General features: G+C 43.5%; 1 protein-coding gene across 1 annotated transcript in view; it reads right to left on the bottom strand.

Annotated features, from left to right (window-relative positions):
• The window catches only part of CACNA2D4 (calcium voltage-gated channel auxiliary subunit alpha2delta 4), a 148,255-nt gene that overhangs the window by 27,557 nt on the left and 99,175 nt on the right, over positions 1–21,523 (bottom strand). Inside the window, exon 29 of the mRNA XM_063308827.1 lies at positions 2,789–2,850. Within this exon, the coding sequence (XP_063164897.1) occupies positions 2,789–2,850 (62 nt within the window). The remainder of the gene's footprint in view (positions 1–2,788; positions 2,851–21,523) is intronic.

Below are 21,523 nucleotides of genomic sequence, written 5' to 3'. Positions count from 1 at the left end.
TGGTGGTCAAGGAGAAAATAATTTTTTTAAAAAAAATCAGCAACTAGATAATATAAATTACCGTTTATGCAATTCTGAAAAACTCAGTGGCTGGTACACACTTTGGTGGCATTTTCACTGGTCTAATACTTTAAAAAATGCTTAAAAATACTTTTCCTTTCACATTTAAGCTGTGCAATGCGTAACTATCACACACTTGGTAGGGGTAATAACTTTTATCAATGCATTTGCAAAGGCAGTTGTACAAAGCTGAATTCAGCTGCATCAGTCTGGGATCTGTTAAGGATTTTGCTGTAATCATTGCAGCCAGATTCCTGCTGGGGTTGATAGTTTAAGAATTTTTTTTCTTCATAGAATTTGTAGAGTGTTTGGGCAGATTATTTACACACATATGAGATTTAATCAGTTTTAAATCTGTTTCCATTGTGCCAGTTCCCAGACCTCAGCAATGTGGTCTGATTTGTCTGCAATATTTGGATATACATAGGAGAGCCAGTTTGGTCTAGTGCTTAAGGCTCCAGGCTAGAAACCAAGAGACCATGAGTTCTAGTCTGGCCTTAGACGTGAAAGCCGGCTGGGTGATTTTGGGCCAGGCACTCTCTCTCAGCCCACGACATCAGGCTTGGGTGACAAGCCAGTCGGTCAATTCCTGTTGCAACCAATGGATCAAGATTTGGTTGATCCAAAAATCAGACCCTGCATTTCCCAAGGGAAAATGCTAGGAAGAAAAAAATAATTGGGTATACATAGAAGAACATTCAACTCCACATCTCACGCACAAATGACAAAACAACTATCAAAGCTTTGTGATGCACATAGTCCATGGGTTCTCTGGAATAGTTTGGTCTTTAGATCTTCTTACTTACATCCGTGTCATTGGGCTGCAGGATGGTAAAAAGCAGCAACAGAAAGGAAAACAGAGAGAAGAGACAAAATGGCCATTAGTGACTCCTTACTGATCCACTGTTGAGTACCACTGAGCCAGAAGAAGGCTTCCTACACAACCGGGATTTTGAGAACAGACTCAAAAATATGAGCAAAAGTTGATTTTCAATGCCTTTAAACTTTACTTTGTCTCAAAATACACCATTTCCCAGGGTGTACAGTATCAAGGTAGCCTTTGTCCCATTCTCTGCCTTAGGAATGGCCTTCTAAGTTGTAAATTTTTAATGTGAGAAAAGTGGGAATTATTAAATGTACAGGGATTGCCATATTAGTGATTTAATTTAGTTTTAATTACATTGAAACTAAATCAAATCAGATAGACAGATCTGCTCTGGGCTGACACACCTTTTGGAATCATCTGCCATGATGCATGTAAAAAGAGGGCAGATCTTCAATCATAGGGTCGGGACCACCAGCTTGACTTTTTAAACCTTCCTCCACAGATGCTGTTGATTGTAGCTATCAAGAGGACAATGTAACCAGTACATCCTTCTGTTCATGAAAATCTCAACCATCAAAGATAAATGAGATGATTGATGATGAATGCTTCAGGATTCTCCCTCCATATCCACACCGTGATGTGACTAAGTAGTCAGGCTCCATTAAGAAATCTTTGTGCAGAAACTGGGGACAGCTAGTCTCAAGGCAGGTGAGAGAAGGAAGCTCTGCCAAAATTTTTGAATATTTTTTCAAAAATGGTATATAAAGATTATGATTAAGAACTTGCTTAACATGAACATCTTAGAATCCTTGCTTGCTGTTTCCACATAGTTGAATGGCTTTTGGATTATGTGAAGCTGAACAGCTTCAGTATTTTTATGCAAACACAGTTAAGACAAATGCTACAAGCAGTACGTAAACTGGCATAAGGTCTGGTTATCTGAGGAACTGTTTTTCTCCCATAGCTGTGTCCACCCTGTAAGATCTGGCAAAGTTGGTATGCTCTGGGTCCCATCCTTGAAATAACATCATCTAATGGGTCCCAGGGAGTGTGCCTTCTCTATTGTGGCACCCACCTTCTGGATCGGTATTCCCCTACCCCCAGAGCTTTGCTTTGCCCCAACCCAGCTGTCCTTTAGGGGAACCTAGAAGACCTGGCTCTTTCTCCAGGCCTGGGATTAGGAGGGGTCTTGCATGATCAGGCCTGGTTCTTTTTTGGATTTGATTAGTTGTATCAGGTCACGTTATTTTATCGGAGATTTTTAATTGGTTGTTTTTATTGTAAGCCACCCAGAGTCCCCTGCATTGCATGGTGCTATACATTAGATAGATAGATAGATAGATAGATAGATAGATAGATAGATAGATAGATAGATAGATAGATAGATAGATAGATATAAACTGAATGCACAAAGCAGCAGATTCTCTCAATTGAATTGTTTGCACCACTTGCAAGGGGAGGAAGAATGACCATCTTGATTAAGAAGAGGAAGTGTAATGGAATGCAATGCCATTAGGATATAGGATATGAAAGGGGAACATACAACCATTCTGGCTGAAACCAAAGTGGCTTTTGGATGGCTGAACTGGTAGAAATATAATTCCCCGTTTCAGTGTTTCAGCTGCAGTGGATTTAATGCCAGGCCAGGCCTCAGACTGTTAATGTCCTCGGAACAGATTGGCAGCAAATACAGCATTAAAGTTGTCAAGGGATTAGCAAAATGTGTAATTTAAAAACTAATCTCTTGCTCAAATCTGTTTAATACAGATTTCTCAAAGAGCTGTGTGCAAATTTGATATGGGAAATGCCACTTGGCCCAGCCCTATTCAATATGGTTCTAGAAATGGGGAAGTGACCCCTCTGTTTTTGCCCTTTATTGCCACTAAATACTGATATGCTTACCTGCTGGGTAGCCTCCCATAATGTCTGCTGGAGCCATTCCAATTTAATTTGCACACCCACCGCTATGGGAGAACAAAACAAAACAAAACAAGGACGGAAGGATTGAAGAGAAAAGATGCATTATAGGGGCAGAAACTGAAATTTTCCATAGAGCTTCTGGAAGAAGTCACACCATTTGTAAGTGTAAATGACAGGTAAATGCTGAATCAGATCAGAAAGTGAGCGTCAGGGGTTTAACGAGGGGATGGAAGCGGATCTGTCAGCTGCTGTGCTGAAATTCTGACACCTAACTCCCACGAAACACTATCAAGAGACAACAGCCTGCCAAAACACTTTCCCTTTTAATTGCTGTATAGATAATTATATAAGCCATCTCATGCAGTTACATTCATAAATGGAACATGGGAGCCATCTTACCCTAAAGATGGAGGATAGTTCTTAGCTGAAAATGGTACATTTTTTGTCCTACTGTTTCATCCAGTCTGCCAGATTTCTCTTTTTTTAAAATTAATTAACTAGCCAATTTAGTTGACTGATGCTGGCTGGGGAATTCTGGGAGCTGAAGTCCACCCGTCTTAAAGTTGCCGAGGTTGAGAAACACTGCTCTGAGGCATGACCGGGGTGTCCAAGGGGGTAAAAAACCTGCATGGTTGAAGCCATGGCACATAAGAAATGGGTGGGGTTCTGCCTGTGTGATTGTGATGGCCACCTTGACTTTTTTGGACATGACAAAAAGAAAAAGGGATGAAGTTAAGCAATAATTCTGGTAATGATTGGCAGGAATGGAAACAATCTAAGGAGAGGGGAAGCTAGCCAGTTTGGTCTAGTGGTTAAGGCAACGGGCTAGAAACTAGGAGGCTGTGAGTTCTAGTCCCACCTTAGGCATGAAAGCGGGCTGGGTGACCGTGGGCCAGTCACTCTCTCTCAGCCCAACTCACCTCACAGGGTTGTTGTTGTGGGGAAAATAAGAGGAGGAAGGTGTATTTGGTATGTTCGCTGCCTTCAGTTATTTATAAAAATAATAAAGGTGGGATATAAAATAAAAGTAAGTAAATAAATAAATATTTATGTCAGCAGGACAGATGGAATTGCTGTATTACATCCTTGTTGCCAGGTAGACTTTAGGTTTTAAGGGAATAGTTTTATAATTCAACCATTTTCAAGCCATGCTATTCTCAAAGTGACAATGGAGGGAAGAAGGCCCTGGAGTGGCTTTGCTGCATCAGTTTATGGTGTCTGGTATAAATGCATTGTTATGTCTTCATGTTTTATAATGTTTTCCAGGGAAGGGGTTAATTTGAAATGCATGGTTGAAATGTCTTAAATAAATAAAACAGAAATCTCCATGTTTTTTCTTTACATCCTGCAGAACGCTTAGGTATATCCAACTAGGACGGGTGTTAGTTCCTAACCACAGAGTTGCCATGATGCCACCATATAAGCCCCACCCTTTTGCACCCGAGATATGATGTCACATACACAAGTACATAAGAGGAAAAGCTTGCATTACACCATACTTTTTGTCACTTCCCCATCCCATAGACACCTACGATCAAGACAGAACAGTTACTGCAAAAATTAAGATTGTGATATAGTTAATGTGTCTCTATGAACAAATGGAATAGGTAGATACAGAAGAAGGAAAGAGGGAGAGACGTGGCACCCTACTATAGACCTAAGTTAGGGCCTGCCATATTCTCACATTACAGTTTTTACTCAGCTATCAGATCCGCATCTGCCATTGTTTGACTAAAAACGTGTCAGCAAGTGTGTTTGGGATGAGGACAGACTTGTATAATTTCCGGTCAGCCTTGAAACAATATAAAATGAAAAGGGTCCACCCTTCTGTTGGAGCTGCATTTCTGCATCATTGAAAGAGACACATTGTGAGTGATACTATGCACTTTAATACTATGCACTTAAATTTACGTTAAAGCGTTTAAAAAAATGTCCATTGGTTCACTTGCAAGGCAAATAACTGAAAGGGTGTGAATTTAACCAATATTTTGTTTTCCATTACATATTTATTTGGCTACCTAGCTCCCCCCTTGGAATAGGGCTGGATAGAAACTGAATGAAATAAATAAAATACTTCCTTCAGCATATTGTTTTTCCATTATAAACTCTGGCAGGCCGGGGGTTTATTTATTGTTAAATTTATATTCCCGGCTTTTGTTGAGGAACTCAAGGTTGCATACACAGCTCTAACTCCTCCTGGTAACCTGTGAGGTAGGTTTGACTAAGGACATGTTACTGTTCCAGAGTCACCCAGTGATCTTCCATGGCTGAGGATGGACTTGAATCAGGTCTCTCTGGTGCCAGTCCAGCACCTTAATCACTACACCACACTTGGTTATACCTTTGCCAGCAGTTTGCCCCTGCTGCAGATTCAAGTGTCCTTACTGGCCTGGCATGACAGCTAGTTTGCCAATTTTCTCTTAAAACCCCCCTTCATAAAAAGGTGTTCCCAAATTGCAGAAAGACATCCTTGGCCTCTTGTATGCTGTTCGTAAGTGAAAGATACCTGTCCATCATTTCCCTCCCCAGGGATTGGCTTTGAATATTTAAGAACCACTTTTCAGGGCAGCTTAAAACAATAATAAAGAAGTTGAGACATGCAAGTTGCCAAAACAACCACCACAATCACCACCACAACAGGAGGGAGGGCAGAGGGAATCAGAGAGGGATGCTAAATCCATGGTCAAAAATAATAGTTGCAGGATTTTGCTTTGGGAAGTAGTCATGGAAGGGCCAGGGAGAAAGAAGGGAGGTTTGCTTAGAACAGGAAATCTGTAAGAAAAGGTAGACCCCACCATATAAGAATCCAGAGACAGTTTTGGAGATTAAGGTGGTAGAATAACTGCAAAAGTGGTGTTCAAAAAAGGCATTCTAATTTCCTATAATGTACAGGGTCAACTCTCTGTTGCCATACTGTTAAAAATAAAAAACCTGGATCCATTTAGGGTCACACCTAGTAGTATGAATGTGAAATTTAGCTTAAAGCTTACCAGCTGGGGGTTGTGTTAAACAACCCTTAAATGCAGTGCCACCTTGGCTGGCCTCCTGCTCATGGCTTCCATTCAGGAGCTGCCCTGCTGGAAGGCGGGCATCTTTCCACACAACCTTCACTTGCTCTTTTCTATTGGCCCAGGAGATCTGGCCTCTTTAGCCAGGCTCCGGAGTGGGTTCCTCGTGCTGACCCCTGAGCTGGGGAGGCCGGGTCCCGGTGACCCCAAACTAGCCGGCAAACAGGCGCGCGCCCTCACGTTTTCCCGGGAGTGGCGTTGGGGCTGGTTAGCCGGCGTGCATGGATCAGCGGCTTTCTCTCCCTTTCCCGCCCCAGACCCTCTCGGCTTGCTTTCAAGTCAAGCGGGGAGAAGAGCAAAGCAGGCAGCGCTCCCGGTTCCCCGGGCGGATTTGCTGCCGGCCGCCGCCTGAGCGCACAGGGTCTGCTCTGCTCCGAAAGGCGGGGGCGGCGGGAAGGAAGGAAGGAAGGAAGGAAGGAATTCCAGCCACAGGAAAGCACCTGCTGAAGCGGGGGGGGGGGGGCGGCGGGGGGAATGAGAGTCATTCGGAGCACCCGAACCCCGGCTGGCCTTTGAGAATGGGGACGGCGGGAAAGTGGAGGCTGCCCGCACCTCTGAGTCAGTCCTTCGCACGGGGTGTGCGCGCGTGTGTACTGCGTGTGCATCGCTGTCATCACAGATGTACCCCCCAGCTGTCATTCCACCCGCTCGGTCTCTCCTCGCCTCCCCGCTCTCCTCCCCACTTGGTGCTTTCGCACTCGCTCAGAGGACCGCGCGCCGTCCCCTTCCCGCCCAGCCCGCTCCCGCGCGGGCTCCCCGGCCGCGCTTCCGCCGCTCCCGGAGCCTCGCGGGGCGAGAGGGGCTGATGCCGAGCGGCGCCCCGCGGGTCTCTGCCCGCCCGCCTCGCGCTCCCTTGCCCTGGAACCGCGGGCTGGCCGGGCAGGGGCGCTGTGGGCGACCCCGAGGAGCGCCCGTCCCCGGCGGAGGAGGAGACCGGTGAGTAGCGGCGCTCGCCTCGGGGGTCCCGCGGGGCGCGGGGAGAGGGGCTTCCCCGGCGGCTGCCCTCCGCCGTGCGTCCGGAGGGAGGCGTCGGCCCGGCCGGGGGCGGGAGGGCGACAGGAAGCTTGGGCTGGGCGCCTGCCAGCCCGGGCGGGCCACTTTAGTGCGGGCATTGGGTCGAGCCAGTCCGAGGAGGCGGGCGGAGGATGCGCTCCTTGTTTCTGCAGTCCTGGGCTCGGTCTGACCCCGGCAGGCTTCCTCCCTGCCCCCTCCCTTCGCTGCTTCCCCGCCTGCCCCTGTCTCAAGAGCGCTGGGTCCTCCGTGCCCAGCGAGAGCCACTTCACCTGGGAAACTGCCAGACATGGAGGCTGGGAAGAGGGAGCAGCAGCGGGTTGGCTGGTGGCCGTTTGGTAGCCTGGCATCTAGCTGAGGTGCTACAGAGAGAGAGAGAGGGAGAGGGAGAGGGAGAGAGAAGACGAAGGGGTATTTGAGTGAAAGGGACAGCAGTGATGATGACAAGGATGAAGATGGGGAAAAAAGAAGCGTGTTTGTGGGCTAAAGGCTTGTCCTTTGAAAGTTTTGATCCCAGAAAGGAGATTTTTAAGGCGAGAAGGCGCTTTCTCGCCCATCTGCTTTTTCGTGCTTCTGTTCCACTATTGCATCGCAGGCAAACATGAGCCCAGAGAGGCTGTGCCGCAAAAGGAGCCAAAGTAGTTGTCTAAAAAGGTGTGCGTGTGAGACACACACACACACACACACCAGTCTCTCCTGCTCCCCAGAGGCTGGCCGTTAGTGAGTCTTTGTGAAGGAGGCATCTGGTGAAAGAAGCAGGGAGAGAAAAGGGCGCGGGTTGCTTTTCTCGTTTTTGTTACTTAGGAAAGATTTGCCCAGAAGATGGCAAAAGGGGGAGGCTGAAAGGGACTCCACACTTTCTACTGATTTGTATTATATCTGCCTGCTTCTGTGTATTCAAGCTTGTGCGAGGGTGCCTATCTGTCTGTTAAACACAGCACTGAATGTATTTCGGCAGGGTGCACACGCGAACACACACCTTTCTAACAAGAACCAGGCACACCACAGTAATTTGCTTGACTGCTTTTCTTCAGGATGACGACATGTTAAATAAAACCAACAAAAAGTTACAATCGGTGGCACAATACTGGGCTAAGCATCTCCCTCCTCCTCCAGGATTTGAAAATGTGCAGCTTAGCTGATGACAGAACTATTTGTGCAAAGTCTGATGATGCAGGTCGCAAAAAAGCCCAAAGATTTTGTCTTTCTTAAGGCACGCTGCTCCTTTTAAGGCTCTTCCTTGTGGCCCAGCTAAAGTGCTGCTCGCCAATCCTTAGGCTGGCTGAAAATGTTACCAGCAATACATTTGTTGCTTCACTGGTAGTCCCTCTCATGTCACAGGCATGATACTGGCATACAGTGCTGTCCTTACTGTGTTCTGGGCATGTTAAGGACAGGGTTTGGGAGATGTCTTCAGTTGTGGGTCCCCCCCACCTCCCGTAAGGTCCCCAGCGACTAGGAAAACACCCACCAGACACTCTCCTTAACTTAGGGTGGGGATGAGATGCATTCCAGCAGATGGCTAGACCAGTGAATCTAGCTGTATGTCAAAACTTGCTCAGGGGTCCTAGAAAAAGCACTAAAACTCATGTTCAAAAGCAGTGTGAATCACAGCTGATGGGCACAGAGAGGGTGGCAGTGTGAAGCAGCAGAGAGAGAGAGCTGGCTCCCTCTGCCTAATTTTATCCCTGCCATCACAGCAAATGAGACCCAGGCAACCTCATCAGGACATGGCAGAGATAAGAAGTGGCCAGGGATGTTCATGGCATAGTTGGGGGCAAATAGGGAAAGGCCTTATGTAAAAGTGTTGCCTGCAAGTGTGCCAAATTAGCATTTCTGATTCTTTGGTATAAAGATGCTTTTTCCATTCATCATTTTCAGCCTCTACTGCAATGTTTCTCAACCTTGGCAGCTTGAAGACGTGTGGACTTCAACTCCCAGAATTCCCCAGTCAGCCACACATCTTCAAGCTGCTCTACTGGACTATGGCTTAAGCACTATGCAGCATCCAGGCAATGTGGTAGGAGGTATAAAGAAGACAGACTTAACATGGAAGGATGCGTGATGGCTAGATGAAAACATATAGTTTATTAGGATAGTACTGGAAGAACAGAAGAAATAAGTTATTGTATGTGTCGACTTCAGTTGGATCCACAAGTCCCTTTCTTCCTTGACACTAGTGTGAGTGAAACCTTCTTTGGCTTATTTTGTGATAGAGATTCCAGGCTTTCTAAGAACGTGAATCTTCTCTTGGCCACAATTTCTCCACTTCAGGCAGTGACTATAGCTGGATTTACATACTGCCATCAATAATGTTGACCATAAACTCAGTGGCATGGATGTAAAGCTTTATGTTTTTGCTACTGACACTCTCTCCATCAATAAAAAGCAGATATATTAATCACTCTTGAGTGAGATGGGTGGCGATGAAATTTGAAATATAAATAAATAAAAATAAAAACCAGGAGTGGCAAAAGCATGAACATTCCTAAGTTTCCAGTCCTATGGATTCTCAAAATAGAAAGCCTGCTAGTTTTAGCAAACCTTTTTCAAGCTGTGGGCTGGATGAAAGGAAATCTGTTTCGACAGGCAACGTGGCAACATTTGACAACACTCTCCATTTTCCTGATGCCTCTTCAGCCTCTTCTGGAGGCAAACTGGTTTTGTTATATTGCATAGGTTCTGCACTGAGGGCCTAGAATAGCCTCTGCAAGATCTGCTGGATCTCTTAAAGCTTTCCTCTGATTTATGGGATGCTGAGCATTTATACCCCAGAAGTTAATCAAGTGAAGCAAATTCATGAAGCTAATTGAGGTAGAAACAGAAATAACGTGAAAGGCCATTTCAGAGTTCACTATAAATACAGTTCAGTTTAAGGAGAAGAGTGAACCTACTTTTGGGATCTTTAGCTAACAGCTGTAAATGCAGATTTAAAAAGGAATGGGAAGGGGCTGCACATAGCTGTTGACATCTTTGGTTACTCATTTCTCCAGCAAAACAGAAAGACAACCATCTAGTTCCTGATGTTTCTGAATGTGGTGGTTCATTTTCCCTTCCCAACGTTCTCAAATCTTTTTAGTCTAGCAAAAGTAGCTCAGTACCAGTCAGTCTTCTCATGTTCTGATTCTGGCCAAAGGAAAACCAGGAGCTGCACAGCCAACAGGTCTGCATGAGAATTATGTTAGGATCAATCTAAAAGCTTGGGAAGTGGCAGGGGCATTTCATAATAAATTCTTTTCCATAAGTGGAAAGCATTTGGAGCTCTTCTACATAACTTCTTTTGAGGTGGGGGGGAGGAGAGGGGGAGGGGAAAGTTACAATTCCAGTTGTAACTCAGATGTGCAGAATCAAGTGTCTTTTGCATTTCTGTTTGCACAGATATTCATATTAAAATATTCTGTAATTGGAAATAAATATTTTTTATTTGCACCTTAAAGCATAATGCTTGAGAAACTGATTGTTCCTGCATGACATCAGTAAACTGTGGGAGTACTTACTTCTTTCCCTAAAAGAGTGAATAACAGCTCCCACAACATTCTAACAGTTTGTGCAAATTCACTTTTTTTCAAAGAAAAAGTTAACATTTGTTTCTTCAGAAGATGTGTGCTCTCGTCTAAAGCATGCTTCCTGTTTGTTATCTACGATGTGGGAATGGACTCTTATGTAACTGGCCCAAATGGGATCTAAAAAAAAAAAAGACCTTACGCCTTTGTGATCACACTGCGTCACGTTTTGTGTTGTTTTAAGCCTGCAAAAACAGTTGTTTGTGCATATCAGCAGTTTTTTTGTGATTGCACTTGGTGATATGTTTTGCAGAATTAAAATGTAACGTGCTTCATATTGGAGATTAAAATTGGTTGAGTATGAAACTGCAAATGTTCTGATGATGCAAAAAAAGAAAAAAGGGTAACACTCTGTATGAGCTCATATAACCAATCTGAATAAATACGAGAATTCATAATACCATTCATGTAAGCATGGTTTTTAAGTGGATTTTCCATAAACAGCATATGTCAGAATGACTTCTTGGAAGTCCTCCCCACTGAATTGAGGGGTTTCTAGGGCTTCTGCTTGAGATCTGAATTCAAAAGTGATAGATCTAAAGCCTTTGAACTGAATAGCAGTAGGGTAGGAGATGAATTTCAGAGGCAAAGGTAGTTTTCCATGATTATTCCTAGGTCAAGAGTGGGGCATCATCATCATCAGTTCATATTCCTTTGTTTGCTGTGATTATTTCATGTTCATATTGAAGCATTTCCAAACTACACTTCCTTCTCTACCAAGGATCCCAAGGAGTCATCTAGAGACAGCTACTTACTATTGCCGTTCTCATGAATGCCATCCTATCTTGCCATCTATATCTTCCTATTCTCTAGTACAGTTAGAATCCTCTCCCTGCTGCATGGTACACTTGAGAAATAATGTTTTGAGCAGTTGCTTTCATTACTGATGCTGGCTATAGAGGGTTTTCCAACCCTAGCATTGTTTGGTCCTCTGTACGATTTAATAAGAACAGACAGGTGTTGTCATGGAAATCTACTAATTTGCCTCCAGCACAGGCATAGTGCCAAAAATCACAGTGAGAAATTTTAAACAACAAATGTGCTACAGGGTTAAGGTGTGGTCTAGTAGGCTGTATTCAGAAAAAAAGGGGGTGGGGAGGGGAGAAACTAAGATAAAAGCATTATAATCCAGTTCAAGATTGCAGGATCGCCTTTCCTTTTATCCACATTACTCTTTTTCCAGTTCATCCTTTCCTTTCATTTTTGCCTATATGGGGCATTTTTCACAAATCAGCCCTTAGGGCACTTCTTGTGGGTATTGGAGTATGTTTTTTCCTTGCTTCATGACCTGCACTGCAGCCACATATGACTGCAGCCATGTATGTACTGTTATAAGAGACATCATCCCTAAATAAGAGAACATATTCTGCAGTCTGGACATATAGCTTGCAGTGGAGACAGGGGACTCTTGTACCATAGCTGATAATCCTGGTCATACTATTATAATCTGCACAGTTAGAGTTGGATCCTAATTAAACATCAGATGGAAGCAACATAAGTGAAGCTCAGTCCTTAACATGATCTAAGTCTATCCTCTGCAATGTGCAGGAAAACCATCCTCGAGAGGCAACTATCCAGCTTCTTCTTAAAATCCAGAGTCTGTTGAATAGGTGGAGTAGATAAGCACCTGAATGCAGCTACTGTGTCTCCTCTCAGACTTCTTTTCCCCAGTTGAACATCCCCAGTTTCTTCAGCTTGTCCTCACAGGGCATGTCCTGAAGTCACCCTTCTCTGAACCTCTCCTAACCTATCAATATCTTTCTGGAAATGTGGTGCCCAGAATCATACACAGTACTCAGGTGTGGTCTTACCAGGGCAAAGTAGTGGGGAAGAAGGAATTGATGGGTCTTTGATCAATGCTTCTTTTCTAGTTCGAAAAGGATGACAGTGATTCCTTTTCTCTACCAGACAAAGAGACAAGGTGTTTGTGGAGTTTCCTACCTCATGCATTAAAATAACTTTGTATTCTCTGCTTCTTGAGTGGGTATGTCTGGGAAGGTGGTGACAGGAGTAAAATATCTTGGGTCCACCTTGTTAACTACATCTAGCACAGATATTTCTATTTCTCTCCTTCCCTCCTTCTACACACACACACACACGCCACACAAACATATAGATGCACCTGAAATATTCGACTCTGAATCTCATGCATCTTCAACAATTTCTTCCTTTTCTAGCCATCTGGACCATTGGAGAGAAATGTTCTTTCAGCAGTGGCAGTATTTGTAAGTGGAAATTTATTAGTGTACTGTCAGAAGCCTTGAGGGCTCTTAGCTGGTTTAATAAACCAAAAGCACAATTAGAATTTCTTTCATCCCTCCTGTTTTCCTTCCCCTTTGCCTTAGATAATGCTAAATGAACATTGCTTAGCAGTTGCAAAATTGAGAATTGAGCCACCCTAATGGGGATTTAACAAGCACCTCATCCTCAGAGCAATCAAATTGGGTGAGAATGGTGTCCATGCTCACCTTCCTGGCAGATCCATGTACAAAAGTGGAGTTTGTGCAGTACCACCCTCTCCCCGCATGCCAATCCCTCTGCTATTTTTGCGGAGCTCAGAAACCCTCTGTGGGAGGGGGGGGGATTAGCATCCTGAGCTGGTGCTGATCATGAGATTAATTTTTGCAGAAAATTAAAAGTTCTGCCGGTGGAGAAGGCCTTTTCCTCTGCCACTGAGAGAGGCAAAAATTGGGATTTGGATTAGAATTGACAAGGCGGGTGATAAATTGCCACCCACATACAACAACTGTTCCTGGGTGGCTTTGAAAAGTGTCTCTCCAACTTCACATACAACCCTGTTCCTACTTCAGAGCTGTAGCATTTTTCTTCTCCAGTACAGGGACAGAGCACAATGAACCGATTCAAGAGGAAAGGCAGCGGTAAAACAGAGGCAGACTCAGATGCCTCTGTCCGACTGTACATGATATAGATGTGTAAACGGTGCAGTTCAGGAGTAAAAGCTCCTCCTTGGGAACCTTTATAGATCCACTCTCTTGAGCAGTGTTTCTCAACCTTGGCAGCTTTAAGACGTGTGGACTTCAACTCCCAGAATTCCCCAGCCAGCATGGGTGGCTGCAGAATTCTGGGAGTTGAAGTCCACACGTCTTAAAGCTGCCAAGGTTGAGAAACACTGCTCAAGAGTCAGATATCTCCAAACTGATCCATTCATCCAAAAACAATAAATGAGTCCCTTTTGCCCTATAAGCTATTTAGTATGACATAGCTAGAGCAGAAGCTTATGCTGTTTTCCTTGCCTGCCCTTCTCCAAAATACCTAAATATCCCTCTAGATTAGTCCAGCTGGTCCAATGTTCTGTATTCCATAATAGCCCATCAGGACTGTCCGGGAAGCTCATAACAGGCAGGAAATAATGGTCCTCTCCAGCAAGCAGATCTTTGAAGAAGCTTGATAAAAGAGCCCAAGAACCTCTAAAACTGAAATCTCTGTCTCTACATTTTATGACACATTGCATTACTTGATGGTCCTCCCGATTATTACCATCTTCCACATTTTCTCACCACTGCTCTGTATGGGGGCTGAGTTAATGCAGAGTGCCACATCTACTAATTAGTAGATCTGAACATTATCCATTTCTTAAATCACCTTTTTAAAATAAACTTTGAGGTGCTCAGCCTAACAGAAACCCTTTGAGAAAGATTTCTGAAAGGATGAGGAAGCAAAGAAAACATCAGTTGCCAGTTCCTGGTTTGGTGGGATAACTTGTTTTTAAAGGTACAACTTTTAATGTAATGAAGTTCATTAATATTGTGTATCAATTTGAAATTTTTTGTCAAAAAACAAGATACACATTTATCCAAATCAACAAACCAGCAATCCATGTAATAACTAGATTTACAGTTGCTTTGACAAGAGACTTGCTGTGATGGTATTACCTTTTTGAAAAAATGTTAAGTAAATGCCTGTATTGAATATTATTTTTGTTAATTTCTAAAAGGAGAGGTGCAGGTAGAAAGCCTCTGTGTTTGACTGAGTTTCTGGCTTTGAATCCCTTGCTGTATTACCCCAATAAAATCTGCAGCATAGGATCCAAATATAAATCAGTGATGGAATCATACTCATCATAGGCTCAGAGGCATTGTCTAATTCTGTGTTCCAGGACTGAGAGCTGGGACTTAAACAGATTCTGGAATTTTGCTCAGGCTGAAATTATGGCAGCAAGCACAGATGTAATCTTTCAAAATCTATAGAAATGGCTGGGATAGTGAGGATTATCATTTCTAATTACATGCCTGAAAGCAATGCTTTACACAGCTAATAACAATTTTCATGCTTCACATGAGCATATGGGCTGTTCAGTCAAAGATAGGAAGGATCAGAAACTTTCTAACTTCAAGCATTCCCTTGGGGCCTTTGCTGACATTACAATTCATAACAGATTTTGCATCTCCATTAGTATGCAAAAATACCTGAGTATGTTTTATGTTTAAAAGCTTGAGAGCATTATAAGGGGTTTTTGATTCACTTTCCTTATTTCTGGGTGAACACTGTGGTGGCATTACCATATTTTCTGGCTTCAGAAATATTACGTTTTCAAATGTTATGATAATAAAGAAAGCCTGAGTGACCTCAGTTATTTCTGTTTAAAGAGAGATGCTTGAAAAGGACGTTTTTTATTTTGGGTTCAAATTTAGTGCTATCAATGCCCCCGGCATTGTCCACCTCCCTGGCAACATTGAGACCCCACTGCCATTCCCCTCCTTCCCTCAGATTGCTGCTAGTGGTCACTGCCTCTTGGATTCCCATTGTAACTCATTTTCTGCCCATGGATGTACTGCCCTGGGAAGAGATGGTAGCTAAGTGGCTGCTTTACTCTAATCAGCTGATTATCATAACTTCCATTATGGAATGTCTGGCACCCAGTGCCTTCCCTGTGCTATCGACTGTACCACACAACCAAATGAGAGACAGAGACATCCATGTACAGTAACCAGAAGCCCAAGGAGCATTAGAAGACAGTGGCAGCGGTGAAGCACCTGGGCAGCATTGCCCGCAGGATGCATCAGAATTTTCAAGATGCTGGATATAGTATTATGATCCAAGGCCCTCTGTTTTTGCCCATGCATCAACACTGCCCACATGTGCAGCAGGGTGGGGTTTGCATTGAGACACCTGCCCACCACCTGGCAGATTTTAACCCCTTCCTGTAGATGCCCCTGCCAGTCTAGGATGTATGATTTCTGGCAGATCCCTAAATGTATTAAGTCTACTGCCAGGCCTGCTCATTGCTTTCATTCATAATACTTAGGTCATATTGTGCCTGTGCACAGCAAGTATTCTGGATTCTCCAAACATCTTATTTCAGCAATTCTTACAATTGCCAGTAAAATATATCTTCACATTATTAATAGGAAAATGGGTCTATTATCATGGCTGGATTTGTGCATCATGCTAAGCTATGGTTTGTTTAACCCCAGTTTCTTGACTAAATTGGTGGTTACTCAAACCACAAGTAACTGAGTTAACATATAATGCTAAGCCATAAATCATAATTTAGTAACCACAATGGCTGGCTTCACCCAATATGGTAAACCTCAACCAAATAAATCTCATTATGGATTACTGCAGTGTATAAACCCTACTATTATTAGTCTGCCTAAACGCCACTTAGAAAATTTGTAGCAAAAAAGAGATTTTAACTGATGACTTCCTGGCTCACAGATCACACTGAGTTCCTTTCTGAAAATATCTTGTCTTCTCTTCAGTCTGTCATAATTCAAGCAGATTATGGAAGTTCTTAAATATCTTACCCTCAAATATTATTGTTTCTCCATGATGTATAAATGTTAAACAGCATCATGGGGCAGGTTATTACAGTATAATAGATTAATAGAACCTAATGGTAAAAATATTTCAGAGCATTTTTTGAAAGAGTTTTCATGTTTTTATCAAAACTCATTTTCTCACAAGACACTGTCTCCGGAAACAAATTCTAGCATCAAAAGATCTATTTTGTCCTGGACACTAGGGCTGTGCAGACTTGGAAAGTAATTTGGGAAATGTGCTTCTGGGTATGTCCAGAAGGGGGTCGTAAAAGTCAAGATGGGAGTTGTGACTAGGTAATTGAAACTCCACCCTTTTTTTACCCAGAACACATATAAAAGTTGTGGGTCCTTGACTGCATGGTTGCAGTTGCCATCCTGACTTTTTTGACTATCTCAGCAGGTGCACTGAGTGCTTGAGATCTTATGGGAGCCCAGCACCTCCCTGCTGTCGATTAAAGATGCCCAACCTAGGAAAAAAAAGATGCCACTATTTTAGGCTCCTTAATTGAGACTTGGGGGTCACAATAAAGGGGTTGTGCCTGGATGACTTTTTGTTTGGTGTTTTCACTGGATGTTTGATTTCAGTTTTTGTGTTCTGCTGCTCTATGTAGTAATTGGCTCAGTTTTAAACTCCGTGTTGTCTTTTCTCCTGTCTATCTAAGTGACCTAGCTGATCTTGAAAAGCTAAGCAGAGTTGACCTGCATCAGTTTTTGGATGGCAGGTCCCCAGGAAAACCCTGAGTTCTCAGCTACACTGGACTGATGAAAAAACATCCCAGAAGAAGTCAATCTCAGACCTCTTATGTAAGGAGCCAAGGAAACAACAGGACCATGGTCATGGGCAGGAAGTCACCAAGCTTGACTTGAGTGGTCCTTACCTTTTTATTGCTAGATTTTGTTGCATCTTTTTACCTGTGTTTGTGAGCTATCTTGGGCTTTCCAAAAAGGAAGGAGAAAATGTTTATATTAATAAAACAAGAAAGTCTAACCAATTCCACAGTTTCTAGCTATAAGAGTGGCCTCAGAATAGTCCCCTTGCTGCCCCCCCCCCCCAATAATACAGTATAACAGAAATCCTTGGAAAGGATAATAATCAAGATAGTTTATCCTCCAGAGCAAGGGAGTTGCAGATAAACATTTCAAATAATTTTAGAAATTATATCATAATGGTAAGGTTTAGTAGTCGGTTGTAGAAGACTATACTCCGTACAAAGGAATATGAGTTCACTCAGTCTAATTTCCCTCTTTGATACTGGCTGGTTAGAACACTCATCGTCCAATAATTTAATTAAATAAAAGGCAGGCAGCTATTTCACTTTGTAAGCTGCCTAGAATAAGCTACCTAGAGTTGCTTCTGTGGCTAAGGAAACAGGCAAGTTGATAATGCTGGGTATAAGAAGGAAGGAATCCATTTTAAAAAATAAAAATAAATAAATACATCCATATACTGTATTTCCAGAGATATTTCCATTAGTGGTCAATTATTCAATAAGAATAAACAAAATGATTTATTTTGGGCAGTATGTGTCTGGACAGGCCTCTGAGTGCAGCGTAAATGAATTAATTTCTGACCCATTTGTCCAAGGGAATTTGATTGGGGACAGGATGTTTTGTGTAAGCTTTAGTGTTTTCATTATGCATTTGCACTTGATTAGTGACTTGATAATCTTAACATGTAAAATTAGCCTTGCTTCTGCTGGGAAACAAGCAACGTGTATTGTAATGGATATATTTATTAGCAGACATGCATGGATATATTTGAAGTGTATCTTATAAAAATAATCGAATAAAGCTACTTTTAAAATAAATCTTCACAAACTTACATAACAGGGGCATCCACAGGGAAGTTTAAAAAATCAAGATGATGGTAATGACTGTGCGATTGAAGCCTGCCCCTTTTTATATGCATCACACATGACAAAGGGTGGGATTTTGATTGCATTGTTACAGCTGCCATCTTGACCTTTTTGACTTCTGCAGCCTTCCTGGTTACCTAAGCTCAAAATACCCATCGTGTCTGCTGAGCTCTGACTTCAGAGTACCCTAGCACCCTAGCACATACAAAGTAGCTGTGTTCACACAACCAGCTTGCCAGGTCAGATAAAGACCTAATGGCTGCATTTTCAAAACATATCAAGCCTGGGTTAATTTTAACCTTGGTTAGCTTTTGCTTTTATATTTTATTTGTGTGTGTGTGTGTGTGTGTGTGTATAGCTTATGTGCTGTGAAAACCCAGCTTGTTTGGTTAGTTCATAATACATTTATTTTGTACAGATCCAGAAAATGGGTTGATTCAGTAGCCAAGCTAAATCTATTGTATGGAACCTACAGAAGTATCTGTGTGGAACAAAAGTGTTGTGAATAGATAGGATGTATTTCAGCTTAGTAACCAAACTCTTTCCATGCCCAGGATATTCCATTATGCACTCATCCCCTGTGAGTGCTTTCCTTCTCAATCAAGCTTTGATAGTGCAAATTTAAGAAAAGCAGTCAGAGGAAGCTGTAGCCAAGTTAAGTGGCAGGTGCAGGGAGAATTCAGCTACGGAGCCTTTGGTTATAAAACCTGGACATCCATCTTGCTTTTATACATTAATAGGACAGAATCAGGTTGAAAGCTTAAGGACACAGAGAACATTTTGGAGAGAGGTTTGTTGGGTTGTTAGTCCTGCAGCTTCTCCTACTACGTTAATATCCCACTTTCCAACTGTAAAATATGCCACGGGAGCTAACACAATCAAGAAAATATCACAACGAAATAGGGTATCTGGTACAAAAAGTATCAGTAATGAAATCGATTGGGAGAAACAATTCATCATCCTATCAAGGTCCTGTCAAATGCTTTATGAAAACCACATCTTAACCACATAGCAGGAGGTCACCTAGAAGGAGGCCAGATAGACATTTCTCAAAACAGCCTTGCATGGCTAGGGTGGTGACTGAAATGCCACTTAACCCCTTGCTCTGTCTCAGATGGTGGGGAATACAGAGAAGGACCTCTGCTGTTGATGTAAGTTCTCTGATAGGGCAATGCAGGTGATGAGCAGAAGGTTGGACTCAGTAGGCTAAATGACCACTACGCTAGCAACCCTGCCATCTGGCCAGGAATATATCGAAGTATATGTGTGTGTGAATGTGTGGTGATAATACAAAAATGCAGAACATAAACTGCTCATCTGCTCAGAAGAAGCCTGTTTATGATTTCTTCACACTGGAAACAAATTATGGGGTTGAATGTGGAGGATGTGCTGTGTGATGTTATGTTAGAGCTTAATGTGAGGAAGGATCAACCAGAATTTAGCCTTGAATTCTGTCTTTCCTGTCAACAACCAGACCAGAAGCTTATGAAGTAATAAGGAAGGTAGTGCTTTAGAAAATGTGCACGATGTCTTTCCTTCCATTCTTGCAGGTCATCTAGATAGTTTGTACTTCAGTGACGAATAGCAGCTGAATGTGTGAACTGACTCTATTGAAAAATATTAGCGTTCAGTGGGAGGTGAGGGAATTGTAAAGTAGCAGTTGCATCGTGACACAGGGAAATCCGTATGATGGTGTAATAATCAAGTGAGCAACATAAATGTGAGGATCATCCCAGTAGAGGCAGGGTTTCTAGTAAGGCATCTGTGCCTGGAAACAGACCTGTTTTACCTTCAAAATGGATCTCAAGAGGAGGGAACCCAGAGTATCCCTTCTGAAAGCCAACATGCTTCAGCCCAGCCATGTCAGTGGCTTCAAAGCCAGTTGTAATATTTATAGCCTAGTCAAAGCCTGGCTGAGTGATGGGGGGGGGGGGGGGGCAGTAAAAGAGGCAAAGCCAGTGGCAGGCATTTCCTAATACCTCAGGGAAAAACAGACAGGATCATTCCACAACTCTGAACAATCTAGCCCAGCCATCCAGAGCAGCTGGCTAAGTCTCTGTGGCTGGCAGCTTAACTCCTCTTCTGGTTCCTGTGGGGTGGGAGAGTTAACTAGGACACAGACTCAGAGACTTGGAGTCTGCTTGCCGGGAAAGGAGGCGGCACAGGAGGAGGGAAAGAAGGTGGAAATTGGCCAGAGCCCAGGTAAGCACTTCTGCTTGGGCTTGATGAAAATGGAAGGAGGAGGTCCGAAGGGGGTTTTGGAGGGGCAGTTAAGCGCTTTGGGCTCAGATGCCCGAGAAACGGCAGAAGTTCAGGCTTTGCCTTTGGAAAGAAGTCCAAGGACAGATGCCAACTCAATTTTATTCTATTTTTCAGAAGGTGGCGTAGATGGGTGTCGGTGAGGGGCGGGGGGCAGGCGAGGAGGAAAAAACCCTCCTCCTTTGTAAATGTTCTTAAAAGCTTTCCCCTCAGCATCCTTGACTCAGATATCTTTTCTCAACAGTTTTCACAGACCGCACCAAACCCTCTTGCTCTCCAGGCGGTGGGAATTTGGGAGGATTTGATTGCCCATCAAAAAAAACAAATGAACGGAGGGAGGGAGAAGGGGAGTGAGCGATGTGGATCCAGCTGTAGGCGTATTCCACAAATCGGAAAAGAAAGCCCCAAAGGAGAATTTTCCGGGATCCGTCAGGAGAGGAGAGAAAGGAGAAGGGGTGGGGTGGGGAGTCCGATTTGATTGAGAAATTCTTGCCCATTAGAGCCAGCCCTGAGCTGCAAAACTGCCCCCTGAGTGAACCTGGGAGAGCGGCAGGAGCTGTAGACAGGCGGTCCTTCCTCCCCACATTCCTTCCTTTGGGTACCTGAAGGGCAGGGAAGGACCTGTTGTCATGGTGCCTCATATAAGCATCAGAGGACAAAACGGATGACCATCAGAGGCTTCTAATTAGGACGCATGAGACATCTTCTCCCCACACATCTTCTTTAGATCAAAATGTAATTAAATCCACCACCCCCTCAACCTTCTTTCATTCTTTTGCTCTTCAGCTGCTGCATTATTAGGATTTCTATACAAACTCCTTCCCTCTCCCCCCCCCCTCCTCCCCACCCCTGGGAGGTGGGTATCTCTCATGCAGGGATTACATCTCCTTCTTATGGAGGGAGAGGGGGAAGGGAAATTTGTCAGTGCAAAAGCGCCCATAGCCACACTAATTCTATTTACTTACTCCCCCCTCCCCCCTCGGGACTGCAGAGCAGTGATTTCAGCAAGTCCAACTGTATATACAGCAACCCCGCAAGCTGAGCCTAGGGGATTTCCTGTGTTAGATGACAGATTGGGAGCTCATTAGGGGTTTAGCCTTTGAACTTCTTATGAATGCTGGAAATTTATGAAGAGTTATCTTCATAAACCTTGTATTGGTTTGCACATAGGATACAT

This window comes from Candoia aspera, chromosome 7, assembly GCF_035149785.1.
Source record: "Candoia aspera isolate rCanAsp1 chromosome 7, rCanAsp1.hap2, whole genome shotgun sequence".
Classification (NCBI taxonomy): domain Eukaryota; kingdom Metazoa; phylum Chordata; class Lepidosauria; order Squamata; family Boidae; genus Candoia; species Candoia aspera.
Note: the sequence above shows the minus strand (reverse complement) of the source record. Positions and strands in the feature narration are given on the sequence as shown.